The 23779-nt window shown below is 49.1% G+C and overlaps 1 protein-coding gene across 1 annotated transcript in view; it reads right to left on the reverse strand.

The window, feature by feature from the left end:
- Positions 1 to 19335, reverse strand: part of SNTB2 (syntrophin beta 2) — a 33267-nt gene extending 13932 nt beyond the window's left edge. Inside the window, exons 1-2 of the mRNA XM_081201073.1 lie at positions 18635 to 19335; positions 2557 to 2770 (exon numbers count right to left, since the gene is read on the reverse strand). Of these exons, the coding sequence (XP_081057199.1) occupies positions 2557 to 2770; positions 18635 to 19256 (836 nt within the window). The 5' untranslated portion in view covers positions 19257 to 19335. The remainder of the gene's footprint in view (positions 1 to 2556; positions 2771 to 18634) is intronic.
- Positions 19336 to 23779: the final 4444 nt, after the last annotated feature.

Consider the following 23779-nt stretch of genomic DNA (forward strand, 5'->3'; position numbering starts at 1 on the left):
GTGACTTGCCCAGGTGGTAGCAGCTGATGCCAAACGGAAAATGTCAAGGGAAGGAAGAATCTGCCATGCAGGTAGGCTCTACAAGCTGCAACCTGCCTACTTTCAAAGCACTTGACCTCAACCATGAAGCAGCAAAGGAGGGCTGTTTCCACAAGAAAGCATTTGTGGAAACCTAGCTCTGGACATCTGCCTCTTTCCATCTCCCCTGCACTCAAACACTGCATATCATTGCTTTTGGGACAATCAGTGAGCTGGTTTTCTAAGCCCTCCTTGCTCATGGCTTGGGCTAGGCTACAACTCGCCACTGCCCCCACCATAATATGGCCCTGGTGGCTGGGGCTGCTAGTCCAACAACACCTGGAGGGTACCAGGCTGAAAAAGGCTGCTACACACACCAATTAAGAACCAATTCTGCAGAGTCCAAGCATTAAGTTGCAGTAAGGTAATATATAAATGTAACAAATCGCTTTTATGCTAAATATTGTTTTATTCTCTTCTTGGATTCTTTGGACAGCTATGAATGCCCTCCTGGACTAAAGAGTGTGGGATGAAGCACATGCTCAGTTAGGTATGGGACGTCTTCAGGCTTGCGGGATCTATTTTGGATTTTGCAAGGATCCCAAGGCTCACCAGTGACAGCCAGGTGTAAAACAGTGGCAGCAATGGATGGGAGGGGGAAGGGGAAGGGGAGAAAGACATAGTCAGGAAAAGGGGGGCCCACTGGGGCCATACCCACACTTTGCTTTTTGCTGTCTGTACCAGAGTTCAGCTCACAGCCCTTTCAGGCCCAAAAACAACAACCCATTCCTGCTTTCCCTCCCCCCCCCCACCAACTTTTCAGCCTCTCTTTGTTTTAACAGCCTAGTTTACAGGAGGAAAAACCTTTTTGCTGCTGTTTCTTATCCCCCTTTTTTAACATTTGCCACTCCACTTCAAGTCATCCAGAGATCCTGACCCTCCCGCTGCCTGTTCTGTCTCCAAATAAAAACAAGAACCTTCCGGTGAGAGACTGGGGGAGGAGGGGAAAGAGAAACAGCAGCCTTGCAAGGGCGGAGGTGGCGGGGTGGGGGGAGGACATTATCTGTCTGCCTGGGTCTGCCCTGAGCAGGGCTTTCTTTGCCACTCGGAAGAGAACCTTCCGTCAGTCAGCGGGCCGTTGCCTAGCGCTGCAGAAAAGGGTGCAAAGGCAACCTGGAAGGCAGCCAGGCCCCAGACCGCAAGCGGAGCAGGGAGGGGGAAGCGGCACAGCGTGGAGGTCCCTGGCAAGCCGCCCAAAGGCCAGGAGTTTCCTGCAAAGGGCACTTGCAATTAGTTGGGTGAATGAATCAGGAGCCTGCGGTCCCCTCTTTGCGGCCTGCCTTGCCCTCCCCTTCCCCCTCCGCTGCTGCAAGAGCTGCCCCAGCCAGCTGAAACTCAACACCCAGAAAAGGAAGGTGAGGATGAACGACACTTCCTCTATGGCCTGCCTGTGTGTGTGTGTGTGTGTGTGTGTGTGTGTGTGAGAGAGAGAGAGAGAGAGAGAGAGAGAGAGAGAGAGAGAGAGAGAGAGAGAGAGACTCCAGTCCAACTTTTATCTCCCCTCCGTGGAAGGAAGCCAGCGTGCGGATTAGATTTGCATCCTGTCTACGCCCAAAGCAAACATATCCTGAACTTCCAGCAGGGACAGGTCGGGACAACTTGCAATAAATAATACGACTGGCCTCTTGAGCTCAGGACCCCTCCAGGCCTCACAGCTCTGTGTCCCCCTCCTACCACCACAAAAGCAACCAGCAAGAGGCATCCAGGAAACCCACAAGAAGGGCATGATGGCACCTGCCAGTCAGAAGCATGCCCCCTTTGAACAGCGAGGGGTCCTCTGCAGGCAAATAGCCACTGACTGAGCCAGCTGCCCAGTGAAGTCATTGCAGACCTTCGCTACAAATGAGGAGCAGGGCTAGGATGTGGAATTAGCAGGCTGCCCTTCCCCTCAGTCCCCCTCTGTGGTGGGGCCTCCTGGGCTGTGAAGCTTTCCCAGTTATCGCTAGCCCTCCTGCCTGTCCCCAGTGGGGACAGGATTGCTGGACAGCAAAGGGCTGAAGCTTTTCCTCTGCCACTGTGGCACTAAGGAGAAGCTGCGTCAGTCCAAGTTCTTCTTCTTGGCCACATAGGGGCGTCTCCTCTATGGAAATCTGGCAGGCCAACCTGCAGGCCCCCACCCTGTCCCTTGACTCCTACGCACAGCCCTCCTTGCTTGTAAAACAGAAACCAGAATACTCAACATTTCTGGAAATCTGCATAATCCATCCCAAGCAGCACAGCACACTTGTTTTTCTTGGCAAAAAGAGCAGCGAGCACTCAGCCTTGCTCATTATTCTCAGGGTATGGCTGTGGCGCTGAGCAGTGTGGGATATTAGGAAAACCAGGCCTGGGAAGTCATGAGAGTCTGGGTCTCCCTCCAACTCATGCCACTGGCTCTCCATGAAACCAAAACGAAAAGGAAAAAAAAAACTTCAGCACCACCATTGCAATTTGAGATGCCTCCCCTCCTCCTCCTCCTCCTCTTTCATCTCGGCTCACCTGTTCTCCAGATCCGGCATGCACAGGTTCCTCGCAGCGTAGCACATCTTCAAAGGGATCACCTTACGGTCCTTGGCAGCGCCATGGTGCTTTGGGGAGCCAGAATCCTCGCTGCCGCTAAGGCTGGGCGACTGCGGAGCTACCCCATCCCAAGGCAAATCCGACACCAGCGACGGCTTCTTGATATAAGGGCTGGCTTCCCGCATATACTTCACTAGGAGCAAACAAAGAAAAAGATCCAAAGGCTTATCTTGAGAGTGGAGGAGTCCGTACAGCAGCAATGTTGAGGGTCACTCCAGAACTTGAGCATCATCCATAAAATGCACCAGTGGGGCAAGGAGGGAGAAACAGCAGCCCAGCACCCCACAGTGCTGGGGTGGTGGGTTAGAATGGGATGTCCTTCTACCACCTGGCCTGTTGATGGGGCTCAGCTCTTGCTGGCTGGCTGGGGCCTTTTCAGCAGCTCATTTCCTTTTACTGTTTTGTCTACAGGCTCCTTGGGAAAAGTGGCAAACACGTTTATTCCACAGGAAAAGGTGTCCAGATGGAATAGGATGAGTCACAGGAAAGCTCTTCTTCAACTGCCAACACAGAGGGGATGGGAACAGCTTGTCTCTGGCCCAACAAAGGTCAGAGCTCTCCAAACTCTGAAGGGCTCAGGCAGGCAAAGAGCTGGGAAGCTCAAGCATGGATGAGGACTAGCAAAAAGGAGAAACAGGTGGAAGATGCCTCCTGTCTGGAATTATTTATTTCTTAGATTTATTATAACCCCAGCTATCCTGCAAGAAGCTGAGAGTGGCACATCCATGGATGGGGCTACCCCACGCCCCCTTTATCCCAGCAACTTATGAGATGGGCTAAGCTGGAGGTGTGTGGCTGGCCTAAGGTCGCCCAGTTCCCTCCTCCCATCCACTGTGTTCAGCACTCTGCCCACTACAGCACGCTTGCTTGCACAAGATTCTTAGGCAGAGGAAGGATCTAGCAATATCAGCTAATCAATCTTTTGGTTAAGTTCTCAGATCAGCCATTAGAATACCATCAAACACATATAATTTTACAGTTTAAGGCAAAAGACTTTATCTAGCAATATCTGAACAGCCAGGAAGTTGCAAGCAACACACAAAGTAGGTGCCCTGGCCAAGGGATTGTTACCCAAGTCAATATTTTATTTTATTTATTTATGTATTATCCCACCTTTCCTCCATGAAGCTCAAGGTGGCATATGGGGTTCTTCCCCTTCCCATTTTATCTCCTACAACAGGCATAGGCAAACTCCGTCCCTCCAGATGTTTGGGACTACAATTCCCATCATCCCTGACCACTGGTCCTGTTAGCTAGGGGTGATGGGAATTGAAGTCCCAAACATCTGGAGGGCTGGAGTTTGCCTATGCCTGCCCTACAACAACCCTATGAGGCAGGTTAGGTCAAGCAACAGCAATTGGCCCAGTGTCACCTAAAGAGTTTCACAGGTGAGTGGGAACCTGAGGCCTGGTCTCCAAGGTCCCAAGCTCTAATCACTACACAACATTGGCTCTCTAAGAGATTTACTTGGCCCACATGCGGATCAATCCTGCAACCTTGGCATTATTAGCAGCATGTTCTAACCAACTGAACTAACTGAGCACTAAGAATTTACATGGAACATATTCTCACACTACTGAGAAGTTTCCTGTGCTTTATGTTTAATGCAAAAGTCGATTAGGGCTGTGCAACATTCCTGGGGGAGACCTGCCCACTTCAGGACCCCTCCTAAACCAACAAGCACCAGCCAGATGCAAAAGACTAACACAGCACTTGAATTTCCCTAGAAACAAATCTGAATACCAAATTGTCTGCTGCTTTCCAGAACACCTGGAGTGTCTGAGATGTTCCCTTCTTGTGCTAATCATTTCTGAGCATCAGCATTGCCCCCCCCATGCAGACTTATACCTGCTTTTTGAAGGTGACAGGTAAGATGGGTTTGTGATAGGTATAAGGACCGCATGCAGTGCTCTCACCAGGGGAGCTGCACGCTGCAGGGATTGAGAGCTCTGCCCTTTTGCTTTCAGGAGCAGATTACAGCAAAAAGGCTTTGGGTTTCTAATCCCTGCTTGCAAGAACGTGCCCTTTCCTCAGTAACAAGGCCAGGATCTCCTAGCCCTAAGAAGCAAAGCTAGAAGCTGCAGCAAGACTCAGCAGGTGTGTGCCAGAGAGACAGCAGATGTTTTTAGACGGGGTGGCGGCAAAGTCTGGCTTTCTCTACCAAATGCAGACCCAGACCACCCCACTACAAACATGGGCTCAAAATGGTCTCTCTCTCTTTCATGCTGTGCATAGTTCTGTCCAGTGAGATTTAGCAGCACGATACGCTGAGGCAGCCACTTTCCACTGAGTGGGGGAGTGGGGGGGGGGAGTTACAGCTTCCACACCGGAAATTCAAAGTGAAGTTCAACACTGGCCATGAGTCATCTGCTAAGAAGGAAATGCAAAACAGCTGACTGATGGGGCTCTTGCAAATGATGTGCCTGCTTGCCAAAGGAAGGAGACAGCAGCACAGGGTATCAACTGGGAAAAGCAGAGCCCTTGAGAGGCCGCCATCCTCTCAGCAGTGGGCATCCTACTCAAGGCTGAACCTTGGTCAGCTCTGTAAGGCATCCTCATTCTCCCAACTTGGTGCCCTCCTGGTGTTTTGGACTACAATTCCCATCAGCCCTAGCCAACGTAGCCATAGGATGCTGGGGCATCTTCATGTCAGAGAGCATCTTCTACCAACTGTAGGCAAGAGCAACGGAGAGCAATGCCTGGCCTCTCTTCCACCCACAATTTCCTTCAGTACTGAACCATCCATTCACACTACCGCTGATGTGCTGGAACAAAACCTGTCCAGGCCACCAGGCTATACTGCAAGGGAAGAAGCCATTTTGGTGGAGTTGATTCCAACCATTCATCCCAAAGTCAAAACGTGGGCCATTCGCCACAGCCACAAGGCTTTCAGCAGCTGGTTCCCAGAAACCACTAATTCTCTATTACAGTACAATGTGATTACCCACTCTGGACAAGTTCTCCTTGTATTTGTGCTCTTTTCAACTTAGGAATTTGCCTAATACACTAGGAGGTGGCAAGATTTAGGGTGGTATTCAATTAAGTCCTGCTCAGAGTAGACGCACTGAAATTAAGCAGCTTGAATTCGCCATGTCCAGTAACTTCAATGGGTCTATGAGGAGTGTTGGCATGCCACCCCCATCCTCAGCAATGCCACTTGCTCCATTTGGCAGAAATTCTTCGGGGCTCCAGCCACTGGAGATTTGGGGAGCTGAACCCAGGACGTCCTACCATTGAGCTGCAGCCTGGCTTCTGCCACAAGAGCCGACTGCATTCCCTTCTGAAACTGCAAGGGATCCACTGTGCCCCTTCCAAGTACACAGGCCAGATCCCTCAACTCACCCACACCATTGTGCATGTGAGGCTGACATGAAGAGCCCCCCAAATCCCACTTTTTTGATTGCAACTCCCATCAGCCCAGGTCAGCCAGTACAACCTGCTTATGTTCCAGGGCAGCCTTTGCCAAGCTGCTGCCCTCCAGATGTTTTGGGCAGCTGCTGCCATCTGCCACAGCCAACAGGTTGGCAAAGACTGCTCTAGAAAGTGGAGCACCCCACCCCACCCATGTTATTCACTCTCTACTCCTGCCCTGTTAGGGCTAGTTAGCTAGTTAAATTTATATCCTGCCCTATACCCGGTCTCAGGGCGGTTCAGCTCACATTGCTGGAAGGACAGGAAAGGAAGTGAATGAAGCAGGGTCGACACTCTGGGGCTCTCTTTGTAGTCACTGCAGGATGCCTGATCAAAGATTTATTGGCTAAACTTCTCCAAGTAACAAGGAGCAGCAGAGAAAACAAAAGCTTCTTTCCAAGGCCAGAGGATGGACAACAGAAAAACAATCCTCAGGCAGGCAGGCATTTAGCTCTCACAAATTAGTCAATATTCACTTTAATATATGAGAGCTTGTTGCTGTCTTTCGTGGCTTTTCTGGAAAGGAAATCTCTCCCCTATTTCCATGATGACTAGAGCAGTGTTTCCCAACCACTGTTCCGCGGCACACTAGTGTGCCGCGAGATGTTGCCTGGAGGGAGGCGGGCCAGTCGGGCGGCAAGAGGCGGGGCAGCGGCGGCGAGGAGAGGCCGCCCAGCGCGGGGCTCTCGCCGTCTGCCTGCCTGGCTGCCTGCGAGCTCGGCGGGCAGCGCCTCCGTCCGCAGCGCCCGCCTCGCGGCTCTCATTCCCTGCCCCTGCCAAAGCTCACCCAGCCAAGCCGCGCTCTCCTTCCTGCCTCGCTTTGCTGCCTCCTCCCCCCCCCCCACCCCCAAAGCTTGGAGGTTCCCTGGCAAGGGGGAGGGAAAAAATTGAAACTTACACTTTCGCGCGTCCCTCCCGGCGTGACGCTGCGCGCTGACGTCACGGGGCTGTAATGGTGGTGTGCCTCGAGATTTTTTTCATCAAACAAGTGTGCCTTTGCCCAAAAAAGGTTGGGAAACACTGGACTAGAGGGACCCTGGAATGGGCCCCGCACAGGAATAGAGGTCCACACACCACACCCTCTTTGCAAAAACAATGTCATTAAATCAGCCTCCCCCAACTGATGCCCTCCAGAAGATTTGGATGACAACTCCCATCAGCCCCATTTAGCACAGCCTGGCCGTGCTGCCTGGGCTGATGGGAGTTGTAGTCCATAACATTAGAAGGGTGCCAGATTGGGGGAGATTGCATTAAATGATAAAAGGGGATCACAGCACAATGAAAAAGAAGGACCAGCAGCACCAGTTCCATACAAAATAAAAAGAGAAGCTCACAAGGGGATCCTGTGAAAAGTAGCTGTTATTTTGAAAAGGACTCGATTGCTATATTGTTATGCCGAATGCATTTTTGAATGTATCAACTTTTCATCAGAAGCATCTAAAAAAACTGCTAAAAATAATTCAGATGTGCACAAAAATGCATTATCTTAAGACTGTATGCGAGCATATTCCGCCAATACATTTTGATGTATAAGAAGAGTGCCTTTGGGACATATTTAACACACAATATATTAAATAGTATTGGAAGAAAACTCTCCAAACCCCACTATTCCATGAATTTTTATGGTGATAAATTTAACAAGAAGAATCTTCCGCTCCATAAACGGAATCCTCTGCACAAACAAATATGCATATCATGGAAAGAAAAGACACTTTTAATAATCAATAAAAAATAAATTATTTTGGGGCAAGCAAAGGTTCTATTAAAAATTTCCTTAGTAAAGAAAAAGACCTGCTTTACTCAGTCACCTTTTCCCTCCCAAGTCCATACGGACACACAGGTAACATAAGCAGGGAAGAGGTTGTTTCATTCCAGCAGAGGAAGGCAGCAGGTGGAATGCACAGACCATGGGAGGGGAAGAGGCAGAGCCAAGGCGGGCCTGGGTTGACCTATGGCCAGTCCCTGAGATGCTGCTGCCAGCACAGGAAGCTGCCCAAACTGGCTGGGTAGCACCTTGGCACCCCACATTCTGCCCCTCCCTCCACATCAAACAACTTTTTTGGTCGGCCTCCGGTACAAATCCAGCAAAAGGAAATGCCACCTTCATTTTTGCCCTTGCAAATGTAAAGTGATCCCTAATAAAGTATGAGAACAAGTTTGGCATAACAGGGATCGGCTTGCAGTTTGAATGAGGTCTGACCTATCTAGGCGGTGGAAGGAAGTGGCTCCATTTCTCAGCTGTACAAGACTGGTGGGCTGGTCCTTCCCCCTTCAGAATACCCAAGACATGCTGAAGGGCAAAAGCTTGAAACATAAGCCAACTCCACAGAGGCAGAACACACAAGGGCAGGGCAGGTCATTTGTCCATCTAGCTCAGGACTGCCTACACTGACCGGCAGGTGCCCCGCCAGGGTTTCGTTCCCTTCACCTGCTGCTTTTAAACTGGAGGTGTTGGAGACTGATCCCAGCACTTCTACAGATGCTTTATCACTCGACTACAGCCTCCTCATGCAGCAGATAGTTAAACTATGGAATTTGCTCCCACAAGAGGCAGCAATGGCCTCCAATTTTAAAAGAGGATCAGACAAGTTTACTACTTGCCAGGATGACTATAGTTTACTTCCTCTGTCAGAAGCATTATACCCCTGAATTCCAGTTGCTGGCGATCACAAATGGGGAAACTGCTGCTGTTGTGTTCAGGGCCTGCTTGTGAGCTTCCCATGGGGGCATCTGGCTGGTCACTGAGGATGCCAGACTAGATGGGCTCCTTTGGCCTGATTCAGGAGGGCTATTGTTATGTTTTTAGCTACAGTACTGCTAAAGGTTGGGGAAGGAAGGTGGTATATAACTCCTACTAAACTAACAAAAATGTATAGGACAAGTTCAAATATCTGCTGGAAATGTAAAGAAAAAGAAGTTATGTTTTATCACGTGTGGTGGACTTGTAAGGTGCTAAAAGCTTTCTGGGAGATGATATATAACAAAATGGAAAAAATGTTTAAAATAACTTTTGTTTAAAAAAACGAGAAGCTTTCTTAATAGGAATTACAGGTACCGACATCCCAAAGAAGCAGAAAAGACATTTTAGGTATGGAACAGCCGCCCAGATGTTACTAGCCCAGAGATGGAAAGAAGACAAGGTCCTACCAGAGAGGGACGGGAAACCAAGCTGATGGACTATGCTGAAATGACAAAACTAACTGGAAAACTCAGAAACCAAGAGGACAAAAACTTTATAAAAGAATGGGGGAAATCTACAAGTTATATAGGAGAATACTGTAAGCAGATGGAAACATTGGCAGGATTTTGATTTCACTTGTAGTGTAATAATTACCATGGATAATATGGATTGATAATAGAATTTGGAAGAATATGCAGTTTTAAATGTTTAATATGGGACCTCATGGAAGGGGTGGGGGGAGGTCCTGAGATTCGAAGTAATCTCTGTTTATGGATATATATTTGGGTTTTTTATATATAACTTTATATTTGTAAAATCAAACAAAAATGATTTCCAAAAATAGGGAAAAAGAGAGCTTTGAACTGTGCACTATATATGGAGATTATATATATATATATATATATATATATATATATATATATATATATATATATATATATAAAATATATATTATATATAATATATATATTATATTCCCATCACACATGACCACTGGGTGATATATATATATATATATATATATATGGGAAATAATATCCAATGCCGCTCACTGTCAATGCTTCTTGTGAAAAGACTCTTCTTATGCAGCATATATATGTAGTGGATTTGTGGGTGCTGATGATACCATTCATCCTCCCTTGAAACCTCTGTACGGAAATACCTTAAGGCCATGGAAAATGCCAGGAAGTACGGAGATGAGATCTGTAGTACTTCTGGCAGACTCTGATCTAACTGTGCCTGCCTGACACCTTCATCTTAATACAGTGGCCAACTAGAGGCTTTTGGGTTTCCATGCCAGATGCAGCCTTCGCCTCCACCCTCACCCACCCAGCCCATCAGCTGCCTTCCTGTTTTTCTTGCTCACTCCTTTGCTGCATTTTAGTCGGTCCAAATAAAGGGCCAACTGATTCCACCGTGGCTTTTTTATTTGTTTTGCAGAAATGTTCCCTGCATGGTGCTGCCGTCACAGCACCACCACCCCTTCTTCTCTAGTTGCAAGCAGAATCTGAACTATCCAGTAGTGAGATGCTTCACAACCCTTGCAGAATTCCTTCTCAGGTCAAGAGGCAATCTTCCAAAGTAGTGTTCCCCAACCTGGTGCCCTTGAAATGTTTGGACTACAGCTTCCATTAGCTGCAGCCAGGGCAGTAAAGGGTACTACAGAAAGTCAATTAAACAGACTGTATACTGAAGTGCAGGAGGATTTAGTAACCTCCACAATCCACACAAGTGCCAGGTCCAGCCCTTTCCAGGGATGTTAGCCAGCCCAATGCCTTTGGTTTGTGCTGCTAGGCCAAGCTAGGCGTTTTATAAAAAAGTTCATACACAAGTGCTATAAAGGGCCAAACCAGCTGGTCTAAATGACAGTCCTGTTAAACAAGAAGTCAAAGAGGTGACCATTTAATGTACATAGACATTTCCTGCTTGGCAGGGGGTTGGACTCGATGGCCCTTGTGGTCTCTTCCAACTCTATGATTCTATGATCTGTCTCTATTTTGGAAATGCAGCTTGCAAGATCTCAAAGGAAGACAACCTGTGTTACAGCAGAGAGGAGGTGCCTTCCCTCTCTTCCTGCCTCCAGTGAGCCTCTAAAAAGCCCAGATGTTTCAGGTCTATCAATTCTAAACAGCCACAGTGCCAAGTCCAAAGACATTTTTAGCCCTAAAAGGCAAGAAAGCAGAGGAAACATTAAAGACACAGTCTCCTGAGTAGTCCTGGTTTCGGCAGGGTGTGGAGGAACTCTCATCCTGCAACACTCTTCACCAGCAAATTCAGAACAAGCAGATTTTATGCCAGAAATAGAGCTGAATCCACAACAGCCAGCTGCCTGCTCTGGAGTGCTTGCTCTTGAGTCAAACAGCAGACAAGCCCACAGTCCAACTGCAGCATCCAATATACTCTTTACGGAAAGTTATGAAACTAATTTCAGCCTGGGAACACCCATCAGCTCACAATAAATTAAGACAGGGGGGGAAAGCAAACAGCAGGCAGCAAAAGACAACACAACTGTTTATGTCCGGTTAGTGGCAATTCAAAGAAGCCATAAATGTCTCATTCACTCCGAACTCTCTTCCAGCAAAGCTCATGAAAGCCCCATTAAACAGCAGCTAAGTATGCCACGCTCTTTCCAGGCCCGCCTGGGCACAATAGACAATGTGCGCAACTAACGGAAAACAGGCCGCGGCCACATTCGGAGACCATGAAGCAGAATCATTGGCTTTGTTTCGAGGTGGAGGGTTTTGGCTCCAGCACAGACTTTCCCACCGTCTTTGCAAGAGGGAGGTGGAGTGTTTGCCCAGCTGCCTCCCCTTCTCCCTGGCTCTTGCTCCCAACCTTTTGGGTGATGCCAGCTTGCTTATGAGGACCACGCAGCCCCCACTGAGGGGCCCATTCAGCGCCTTCATAATGCAAGGAGAATGTCAGTTGCTTTAAGGAGGGCACGGGACACACTTGGAACCAAGCCCCTTCTTCTCTTGCAGAAGCACAAAGGCTTCCTCTTCTAGGAGCCCAAACAGGAGTGCTGCAGGGAAGCCTAGCATCAAATCCTCCAGACTTTTAACCATGGAGTGTTAATGCTTTAATGGAGCTGCAAGGGCTCCAATGTCAATTGAGAATGTGCAGCTTGAACCTTCTGCCTGTCCCATGTTGTTTTCTGAGATCAATATAGCACCCCTCTCCCCTCTCCATAACCAGCTATGCACCACTGGGGGTGTGGCGGTGGGATGTACCTATATCAGAGCACTGCAGCAATAAAACTGCTAGCACATTTGCAAAGCTAAGCAGAGTCTGTTTGGTATGGTTTTCATGTCTGAATTTCATCCCAGCAGACCTCAAAACAGCTTGTGGGGGGAGGGGAGACTGATAATTTAAACTAATAATTTTAAAAACTAAGACCCAAAACACCAGGAGATTCTCCCCTTCTACCTTACATCTGTTTGGGGACCCGGGCTCTACATGACAACTTTCTGCAAAGTCTCAAGTCCTATCCATTGCTCTCAGCAGCCTCCCAGCTAGAAGACTATGTGTATGAAGAGGATGCCCAAGCATCGTATAGTTATGGACCACCATTTCTACACCCACACCCACCTTAATCAAGTTTTGGAAACCAGCTCTGCAGCCAAGCTGTAGCCACATCCCCATATCTCTCCCCAGTGTGATACTAGGAGAGCTCAAGGTGGGCAAAGATGTTAGAAGGAAGCTTGACAGGAAAAACACTGTGCCCACTCAGCGCCTGGCATTTGGCTGCTCTGCTAAATCACACAGCTCGTGCCCAAGGGTGTATTAAAGGGTAATCCTCATGCAGCTGCTGGCTTGCCCTTCCTATCTATCTTGGCATTTAATGTCCCATGGGGCAGGCAGCGAGATACAGTATGCATTAGACAGAGGCAAGCCAATGACAGAAGTCAGTATGTCAAAAAGGAAGAGTCAGTGGGGGGAAAGGAAGCCTGATCTGGTTAACCTGAGCTTCACCAATCCCCAGCACACAGTTCTCTTTGGTCAAACAGCTTAGCAGCCAGGGCAAGGCTGGAGAGAGCCACAGAAGGGAGACCGAGTGTTTAATATTAGCCTCCTGGAGGCAGAGGGCTTATCCCAGGATTACACTCATCCCCCTCCACCTTTAATCTGCTCCTCTCCTTTTCTGAGGATGGGTGGCTGAATGCAAACTAGGGAACCTGGTTGGGGGAGAGGGAGGAGGGAAGTCCATTTCCTCTGTGCACAATTCAAACTGAGTAGAAAGCACTGCTGCCTCAGCAGTTAAAATGAGCTACACAGCTGGCTACCAGATGTGGACCAACTAGCACACTGGTCCAGAAGTTGCTTTCTAACAAGGTCACAAAGTTAAATGTTCCCCTCTTCACCAAAGCTGAAATGCTCCATGCCAGAGCAAAGACTCCAGAGGCAGGCGACTGATAGTTTCGGGAAATGGTTTCAGGAACAGCTGACCAACTTTTCAAGCAGCAGCAAAAAATAGCCTGAGAAGGACATCCCATTGTAAAGTGCAATAGCTGAAGAGTGTTATTCCACCCTCCCACACACAGGGCGGGGGGGGGGGAGGAACCTTGGGAATGAAAAGTGCAACCTGATTATTCCGTGCCAGAAGGCAAAATATGTAAATATCACAAGAGATTAAGAGCTGAGAGCTTAAAGTAGCCTCCAGAGAGTGGCTGTATTTAGGGTCAAGAGGCAAGGAGGGTTTGGAAAAATAACAAGAGAAATACTCAAGCATGCTTGAGGGATGGCCAGAGGACACAGAGTTGGACTTCTGAAATCTAATTAACCCAGGATGTATTTGAGAAAGTTAGTGGAGAGCAAGGCAGTGCTGAGGAAGATGGAAAAGGCCCTGGAGGAAATTCTGAACAGGATAAAGGTAGATCCAGGGTGCTGTTATTTGGTCTAACCAATGAAGCCTTAGTCCCAGCTAGTGCTCTGCCCAACCCAGCGCTTTGGTTATATTTGCATAGGATGAAGACCAGATGCTTCTATGGAGCATAAAAGGGAGAGAGGAGCTGGAGGGGTTCTGGCAATAGCTTAGAACAGGGGTCAGCAACCTTTTTCAGCCGTGGGCCGGTCCACCGTCCTTCAGACCATGTGGTGGGCCAGACTATATTTTGGAAAAAAATATGAACGAATTCCTACGCCCCAATAAATAACCCAGAGATGCATTTTAAATAAAAGGACACATTCTACTCATGTAAAAACACGCTGATTCCCGGACCATCCGCAGGCCGGACTGAGAAGGAGATTGGGCCACATCCGGCCCACGGGCCTTAGGTTGCCTACCCCTGGCTTAGAAAAAGCCTCCATTGCTGATGCTGGATGCCAGACACTGGTCTGGGAGCCCTGGAGGTAATTTCTAAGTAGGGACAATAGCCAAGTCTCCCCAAACCTGGTGCCTTCCAAACAGACTACAACTCCCAGCAGCCCCAGCATCATACAGTTATGCTGGCTGAGGCTAAAGGGAATTGTAGTCCCAAAAAACTGGAGGGCGCCAGGTTGGAGATGGCTAGATGAGCTTTAGCTGAGGAAGCCACTTTTCTTTCCAAGTCAGTTCTGGGACAAGGGCAGAAGCTGAGGGAGTGTTTGTTCCAAGCTCCCCCACCCCAAAAAGATAACAGCCCATAACTAACCCTTTGCTCCCAGGAGAACGCTAAGCTTGACTCATATCCACTCATCAAGAGAGAAGGGAAAGCTGCATTTGACTCAGCAAAAGCCAAAGCAGCTGTTTAATCTGGCACCAGTAGGACTAGGAGAGGAGAGCTGGGACACTGGTGGGTCAGGCTCCAACCTCACAGCACTTTTTGGCACAAGAATGCAAACCCCCATCTCACAATCTCCTGCAGTCGCAGCTAGAGCATCCCTCCCACATCAACCAGGCTTTATCCAACCATGTAAACACTGGTAGGCCAACCAACTTCCTCATTGCAGTCACACCCTTCTTTTCCGAAATGGATTCTCAAAATTTGGGGTTGCCACAAGGTTAGAACTCTTGCCAGGTTTTTAACTGTCCGGTCCCTCCTACATCCGGAGGTATTTTTAAATAGCTCTCAGGAGCTTCAAGTGTCACTTAAGGGTGACACAAAATTCCTGGCCAAAGCAGTATCTATATGCTTCCTTTTTGGGAGGCAAAACCCGCTGAGAATCTCTGCCCCACAGGCTGAATGTGGCCCTCCATGTCTCTAGGTGGCCCTCGGAATTCTTCCCAGGTCATGCCCCCGCACTAGTACTGCTCTGTGCCCTTAAGAGCCTTTGCCTGGCTGGAATCTGGACCTCAGGCTCCAAAAACTAAGCACTATCAGTGCTGGAAAGCAATGCAGATCCTTTTCATCTGGCTGGATGCTGGTAGAGCTTGTGGGTTACAACCAGAAAGTAATTATATGTTTGTGGCCTTGGCTATAGCTCAGGCATAGGCAAACTTGGCCCTCGAGATGTTTTGGGACTACAACTCCCATCATCCCTAGCTAACAGGACCAGTGGTCAGGGATGATGTTAACTGTAGTCTCAAAACATCTGGAGGGCTGAGTTTGCCTATGCCTGCTATAGCTGGTCCACTCCCCTCAGCCTATAGGATCTCTTTCTCAGTCTCTTTCAGCCATTTGGCAGCATCAACATAGACAGATTTTGGGTAAGGTTTAAGATTTTCCTTTCTTCCTCCAATTTAATTTTAGCCTAGAAGTTGTCAATTCTAATGAGGCTAAAGATAAGCAACAAGGAAAAGTCTCTGCTTGGAGAAGCCTTCTGAACATTTCCCGCAAAATTCTGCTTTTGCATATTCTAGGGAAAGGAAACACACAGCATGGGGTATATCTGGAAGAAACACAGCTTGTTCCAAACCTACACACCTTTCAGCTGTGAAAATGGAAATGGCAGAAACACAGAAGTAGGAACACAGAAGCAGCTGAGGCCCAGGACCAGCACCATAAATGGATGGTGATGAGGCCCAGCAGAGCTTTGAACTGGGACCAGAGCTCTAATCTGCTTTCAGCCTCATCAAAAGCCATGCTTACTATGGAGCATTGGAGCTGTAAACCAGAATACAAACCTTGGTTTCAGTTAGTGGTTTCTCTGGAGAGAGCTAAACCACAAGTCCAGGTTCAGATGACACTGAAGTCAAACTGTGGCTCATCTTAGCACAGCCGCAAAACGACCAGACAGAAGCAAAATGATCGTAGGCTCCTCTCTGAAAGCCCACGCTTTGTTCATTTGCACTAAGCCATGCTTTGACACAGTGTTATGTACAAACAGGATCAATGAGGTCCCTTCTATACATTTAAAACAATATTATACCATTTTAAGCAGTCATAGCTTCCTCCAGAGAATCCTGGAAACTGTAGCTTGTTAAGAGTGTTGAGAGTTGGTAGGAAACCCCTATTCTCCTCACAGAGCTACAGTTGTCAAAAGTTGCCTAAGAAGAGGGATTGTTAAGCCACCCTGAGAACCACAAAAACAATATAGAAAAAGTAGCAAAGCAAAATATCAAGAAATCATAAATTTAGGCAACCCAGCAGCAATCAGTTAAAACCATAAGCCTGGGAGAAAAACTGATGCGTTTTAATCTGGTGCTTAACAACAGATAGCGTAGGGGCAGCTGGATGTATATGGGTAAGGAATTTCACATCTGCTGTGCCACAACGCAGAAGGCCCTGCTCCTCTAAAGGGACACATGTGGCCTGCTCACCTCCTTCACAAACCTGCAACGTAGGTTAGGCTGAGGTCACCCACGGAGCTTCAGGCATGAGAGGGAATTTAAAACTGGCTTTGCTCAGCCCAGGATGGACACCCAATCCCAGTGACATTTGCTAACCAACCCACACTAGTACACGTACTGTATATTCTGACCTCCATTGTGTGGTCTGAGGTCCCAGCCACAGGCCAAACAAAAGGCGCAGATGTACAAGGGCTGGATACAAGAAGTAAAACACACACCCTCCCCCACCGCTGAGAACCAAAGCTTGGGAGCAACACTCTCCTCCCGCCAGCTTTTCCTTAACTAAGGGCACTTAAAAACACGACTGTTTACACTGGCACAGAAGGTGGCAGCAGCACTTCCCACTGACTGGCACAGTCAGTCATCTGCAAACCTTCTCCCCCTCCACTTCACATTTCCAAAATACACATTCCAAGTGACAGAATCACACCCCGGCATAAGCAGGGAGCCTGTGCTGTCATTTCTTCTTAACCACTAAGGCAGCATAATGATTAAAGACACTTTAAAAATATCCCAAAGTTTTCGTAACTGTATGCACTCAATCGGCTTTCCCAAGAGCTCCCCCCCCCCCAGAAAGAACTTATCCCGAGGTTAAATTAACTGTACTATCATATCAAAAAAGCACGTAAATGACAGCCTGTCTACATGGTTATGGACAGGCATTCTCAACTGATGCTGCTTTCCAGACAAGCCTCTTGCAGAGTTTGACTATACTGCTTGCCAGCTGGAAGTCCACCATCTCTTCCCTTCAGGTTTTAAAAGCCTAGTTGCCCTGCATTCCTATGAAATCCAACCATTACTGCGCACTCACATTTCCTTCACACTGTCTTCCTAGAGTTAGCACACAGGCAAATTAATGGAGCAGATATTGCCAAGTATCACAAAAAAGCCGCAACACTTGAAGAAATGACCAGTTGCCAATTCAGTAAAAGTGACTTTTAAAATGTTTTCAATTGCTGCTCTGCATTGAAAACTTTCATGTAACTATAGGCTGACTCTGATAAACTAGCATAAAAATCCTCTTGACAAATAATTCATGTTTATAGAAAACTTACACCGTTAAAGTTAAAATAATCCACTACAATTTCTTTTAAAAGTTAAATTAATTCACCATCACCATTTGCTAATTTGCTTTTGTAATTAAGCATTAGACTGGTTCTATTGCTTTTGTTCTATTAAAGTTATGCTTTAGAAATACTTGATGCATATTCGACTAGTTAACTGCCCAACCTTAATCATTATGAACTGTTAACTTCCATGACGCTGCTGCCTTCCATGCTTCAGTTTCCAGTGACTGACCTCTTGGGTCACACTAATCCAAAAGTTTTCCAATAGTGCGTCATGTGCTAGTGTCAAGGGCAAAAAAAGGAAAGTGGGGACAAGTAGATCAGGGTTTTGCTATTTTATTTTAGCTCCTAACCAGAGTGTCAGACAACCCCCAGGACCACACACAGTGATCCAGCCTTTGGAAAGCAGCTCCACCCTTACTGGTTATGACTCCTGCAGAACCAGACCTGCAAACTGTTTCCACGCCTAGGGACCAAGTCTGGGCTCATGAATATAAAAGCGAGAGTCAACGGATCAGTCCAAACAAGCCCATCCCACACTGAGAAAACACCTGCTTACACCAAGGGGCTTGCCAACGGAGAGAGTTCGATCATTTTGATGTCGGGACCAAGACAGATGCACCTAGGGACAATGTTCAGGGCAAGGAGTTGAGGCGTGGAAAGCAACATTGCCTGGGCAAAGTTACCCACAAAGGGCCAGACTTGGAGAGTAGAGCACACCGTGGAACTTGCGTGAGGGAAGTGCAGGAACCGATTCTGGACAAGCTCCCAAGGAAGGATAGAAAATCTTTACTCCCAGGAAGTCAGCTGTTCCCATCCACACCAAGTCTCAGACCCCACCTTTTAAAATGCTTGCACCCTACCCCTTCAACCAACTTAAAGAGTTCAGAATTGTGCCCATTTTCTGCTCCCAACAACCCTGCGAGGTAGGCGCCAAATTTAAGCGAAAACCCAGGTACTTCCCCAAGCGAGCTTCGAGGGCTCACTAACCACCCGCCACCCGCCTTGTTTATTTTGGGTCCCATCCCCGGCCTCGAGGAACAGGAAGCAGCGGGTGGCACCATAAGCAGCGGCAGCGCCGCCGCCCCCTGAGCGCGTGCAGAGCGCATCCCACCAGAATCCCTCGCCTACCTTCCAGGAGGACCTCCCTGCCGGCCCGCTTGAGCGCCTGCACGGCCTGATCGTGGGTGGCGTCGCGGAGGTCGGTGCCGTTGACGGAGAGAATGGCGTCTCCCAGGCGGAGGGCGCCGCAGCGCTCGGCGGCCAGCCCCGGGAAGATGCGCGAGATGAGGACGGGCATGCGGTTCTCGCGGCCGCCCTTGATGCTAATGCCCAGCCCGCCCGCCTCTGCCTTCACTACTCGCACCCGGCGCACCCCGCTCGGAGGGGAGCCCGGGGGCGACGAGGAGGAGCAGGACGCGCCACCGGGCAGCCCCGGCGGAGGGGAGAAGGGCCGGCCGGGAGGCGAGGAAGGCGGGTGGACGGACGCCGAGGGGGGCATCTCCGGGCTGCCGCTGCCCGCTGCGCTCCGCCCGCCCGGGCTGCCCGCGGGGCTCCGCGCTCGGGATGCTGCTGCTGCTGCAGCCGCGACGGGGCTCCCCCACTCGGCGCCGTTGGGCAGCCCGTTGACGGGCTCCGGGTCGGAGCTGAGCACCAGCGCCTCCCCGCTCAGCTCGGCAAGCGCCCGCACCCAGCGCTCGCGCACCAGCACCTCCACCAGCCCCGCCTTGCAGGCGCGCGTCCACACTGCCATGGCCGGACCGGAGTCGCGCCGGACTCACGCCGGAGCAGCAGCGGCTGGAAGAGCCGCAAACTCCAGCAGTGAGGCGGAGGAGGAGAATGGGCCGCGCGCGCCCGCCGCCCGCCCCCTATAAGGAGGCGGATTGGGAACCCCGGGAGACCCCGCCTCTCCCCGCCCAAAGGGGCGAGGCCGGACGGTGTGAGCGCGGCTGCGGCAAAGCGGATTTGGTGGGAGCGGGAGGCGGAGCTCCGCCCCCCCTCCACACACCATAGAGATAAATAAAAAGTTAGAGGGACGACATCCCTGATCGGGATAGGGGAATATCGGGGTTCGCATTTAGAGAAGAGACTTTTTAAAAGTTCAGTTAAAAATTAAGGACGAAATCCAGCAGCTCGACAAAACAACAGCAGCAGCAAAACCATAATCTTTTAGTTTTAAAACATAAAAAGTCCTACCAGTGACATAGTCCTAAAGTAAGTACAGCTCTTTATTAATAGTGGCACCATGTATTAAAAACACCGCATTGTAGGTTGACGGAGGCATGTATCGGATACGACAGCCCCGCAGTGTAGTCTAGAGAAAATATTGCAGACTAGAGGTGAAGGTGAATTGAGGTTGGTTCGGATTTTTGGCCATAACTTTCCATTGCTGGGGGACTCCTTGATTTGCTGCTCCTGGGCTAAAGTCCTGGTTTTCTGCAAGGCTCTCACTTCAGACCCTGGGGGGGGGGGGGAGAAACTTCCCAAAAGTTGCGGAAGCGAAGACCTGTGTTTCCTTCTACCTCGAAGTCTAAGCCGGTTTTTCAGTCACGGAGAAATAGAGGGCGTGGCCCAGACCCAAACTCCAAGGAGAGTGACGTCGGGTGGCTGCGCGCGCGTGGCGCTTGGGGGGGAGGAGTAGGGAGGATGCGGAGGAATGAGTAGTTCGTCGACGACTGCTCTGGATTTAGTTACTCCGGATTAATACGAAGCTAATCCTGGCCATATTTGTCTCACCCTCCATTCACTTTCCAATGCTCACTTTCAGGTGCAGTGAGTTTTTCTACTCCGTTTTTTTCCCGCGCGGGAAGCTGCTCCTCAGCGTCAGTGCATCTGCTTTGCATGCAGAAGGCTCCAGGTTCAGCCCCTGGAAACTTCTGTCCGGGCTGCAAAAGCCTTCTGTGCAGAAAAGAGCGCAGCTGGCTCCTGCATGGGCCAGCAATAGCCAACATAGTTGGGCATTCCAAATGTGTTTGGACTACAAATCCCATCAGTCACAAACTAAAGTCAGGAATGATGGGAGCTGCAGTCCAATTACATGTAGTGGGCACCACTTTGGTTACTCCTGGACTGTAGATAATGCTGTGATATCATCTTACCCCGTATATGCCCTCTCAATTGCTTTTACCTGCAAAACTGGCTCTATTACCCGTGCCGCATAATCTCTGTTTTGCATTTGTAATAAATCAGTCTTTAGCGTGGCTGCACCTACACTTTGGAACTCCCTGCCTATTGACACCAGGCAGGCACCTTCACTGTACTTTTTTGGGCCCCTGCTAAAAACATGTTTGTTTAGACAAGCCTACCCAGATGATGAGAAGCTGGTGTGTTTTTAGTTTATTGCTAGTTTTAATTTTTTTGAATGTTTTGATTGTTTTTACTAATAATCTTACTGTTTTATTATTTCTGTAAACCTCATTGAGGTTTTCTACAATCAAGTGGTATATAAATTAAATGAAATAAATGCTGCACACTGCAGCTCATCGTTTAAGGGGAGCAGTGAATAAAAAAAGGAATAAAGATACAGTACTAAAAAGTTGAAGTTCTTTCGTTTTAAAAAATAATGAGACTAGCAGGAGGACTTGAGAGCAATTTCATCAGAGAAGTTAAATTGCAAAAGAGAAAAAAAACCCTCAAAGAAAGGCTTCTGGCAACATCACCATGAAGAGGGAGCCAAAGGGTTAAGTCAGCAGCCTCTTTTCACTCAAGGGCAAAGCAGATCCCTCCAGCCACCCAGCTCCTAGCAAGGTGCCTGCCATGTCCTCTCACATAATAATAATAATAATAATAATAATAATAATAATAATAATAATAATAATAATAATAATAATAATAATTTATTATTTATACCCCGCCCATCTGGCTGGGCCTCCCCAGCCACTCTGGGCGGCTTCCATAAAAACCAAAAATACAATAAAATATCACACGTTAAAAACTTCCCTGAACAGGGCTGCCTTAAGATGTCTCCTGAATGTCAGGTAGTTGTTTATCGCTTTGACATCTGCTGGAAGGGCGTTCCACAGGGCGGGCGCCACTACCGAGAAGGCCCTCTGCCTGGTTCCCTGTAGCTTTGCTTCTCGCAATGAGGGAACCGCCAGAAGGCCCTCGGCGCTGGACCTCAGCGTCCGGGCAGAATGATGGGGGTGGAGACGCTCCTTCAGGTATACTGGACCGAGGCCGTTTAGGGCTTTAAAGGTCAGCACCAACACTTTGAATTGTGCTCGGAAACGTACTGGGAGCCAATGCAGGTCTTTCAAGACCGGTGTTATATGGTCTCGGCGGCCGCTCCCAGTCACCAGTCTAGCTGCCGCATTCTGGATTAGTTGTAGTTTCCGAGTCACCTTCAAAGGTAGCCCCACGTAGAGTGCATTGCAGTAGTCCAAGCGGGAGATAACCAGAGCATGCACCACTCTGGCGAGACAGTCCGCAGGCAGATAGGGTCTCAGCCTACGTACCAGATGGAGCTGGTAAACAGCTGCCCTGGACACAGATTTGACCTGCGCCTCCATGGACAGCTGTGAGTCCAAAATGACTCCCAGGCTGCGCACCTGGTCCTTCAGGGGCACAGTTACCCCATTCAGGACCAGGGAATCCTCCACACCTGCCCGCCTCCTGTCCCCCAAAAACAGTACTTCTGTCTTGTCAGGATTCAACCTCAATCTGTTAGCCGCCATCCATCCTCCACTACAGCACATCCATTTGCAGATGTGTAATTCAACTGTCAACTTTACATTGCTATAGCTGCATTTAAGAAGTGCTAGATCACCAAGTAGGCAGATTAAGCCATGTTTAGAGCACCAGCAAAGCAGGGGCAACCCCTCCAAAATGAGTTAGTTTTAACGACATTTGATATTTCAAAAAATCATTGAAGTAGAAATCACGGGGGAAATCAGAACTTTGTTAGGCTTCCTTACCCTCCACTGCATGCTCCTCTCCCATTTTTCTGTTCTCTCTTTACTACTTATTTCTAGGGGTGAATGGGGTGTTAGGAGAGGGGTAATACCTCTGGTGGGGGACACGTCATGCTCCTTCTGGGGTAGTTTGCCCACTTTTGGTCCCCACCTTGCACTCAGCTCTCACCTGTGGCTCCTAGAAGCTGTCAACATGTGACAGTGGCCACACCATGGGAAACAGCTTCAACTCGCCAGGTAAACCAGGTGAGGGTAGCCAATGGGTCTCAAACCCTCAGTGAGTTAGGGACTTCCCCTGCGTGCAAAAGCAGGCTCTTGTGGATTGAACAGATGAGACCAACTATAGACACAATGGTCAAGAAGGCAGTTTCTGCATGTGCTGTAGAGGGGAGGGGCAGATGGGGCTCGTCAACCGGGAAGGTGGTCCATCAAGAGGGAAAACCCGGTGTCCAGTGCCCACCCACTGATCAAGGGTCCAAGCAACAGGACTGGCCACTAACCATGAAAAGAATGGCCTGGAATCACAAAGAGGCTGTCTGAATTAAACAACTGGATCGAGCCTGCTGTGGTGGGGAGCTATTCCAGGTTAGAGACCACTACATTAAAAGCTCCACTGGAACACTAAGCAGGGCTGAAGTTTAGGCCAGCTTCCCACATCCTGGTACCTTCAGATTTATGGGACTACAACTCCCATCAGCCCTAGCCAGTGGTAGACCCAAACATCTGGAGGGCACCAGGTTGGGGAAGCCTGGGCTGAGCGGCTCCCTCCAGGGACTGGTTAAAGCCCCAGTGGGAGCTGCTCCACATGGGCACAAGTCTTTTGTCAGGTTGTATTTCCTTCAGAGCAATTTCAGCTTGCATCACCCCCGTTTCGCTTGAGGAAAAGGCAGCCTGGATTAAAAGAGGATTTTGCAAGCTTATTACACAGGCCCAATAAGGCAGGCCTGCAGCTAAGATTTCTAGCAGGTTGAGACAGACGGATTTGGTTCAACTGCAGCCCCAAGTGCTTGGCGTTAATTTGGCTGTAGGTTCCCACGAAGGGAGCGAAGCCCTCGCGTGGCCCAGAGTCCTTCTTGATGTCGAGGCTTTGCCGCTGATCCTTGGGCTGTGGAAGGCTATTTTTGACATGAGCAGACGTAATCAGCAGTGATCCCGGACTCCTGAGGACATCTCTGTTACGGAATAAACTCTTTGCGGCTCCAGCACCTTGGGGACAGGAAGGGATGTCCGTTGCAGGAATAGCCAAATCTTCTGCCTTGCCCGAGTTAAGCTAAGCGACCTGCCTCCACCTGCTCCTTCGAGTCTGGGTGGAACAAACAGTGCCAGGTCTTAAGTCAGAACGCAACTTCGGCATGAGGCAGAGCTC

This window comes from Podarcis bocagei (genome assembly GCF_964188305.1).
Source record: "Podarcis bocagei genome assembly, chromosome: 7".
Classification (NCBI taxonomy): domain Eukaryota; kingdom Metazoa; phylum Chordata; class Lepidosauria; order Squamata; family Lacertidae; genus Podarcis; species Podarcis bocagei.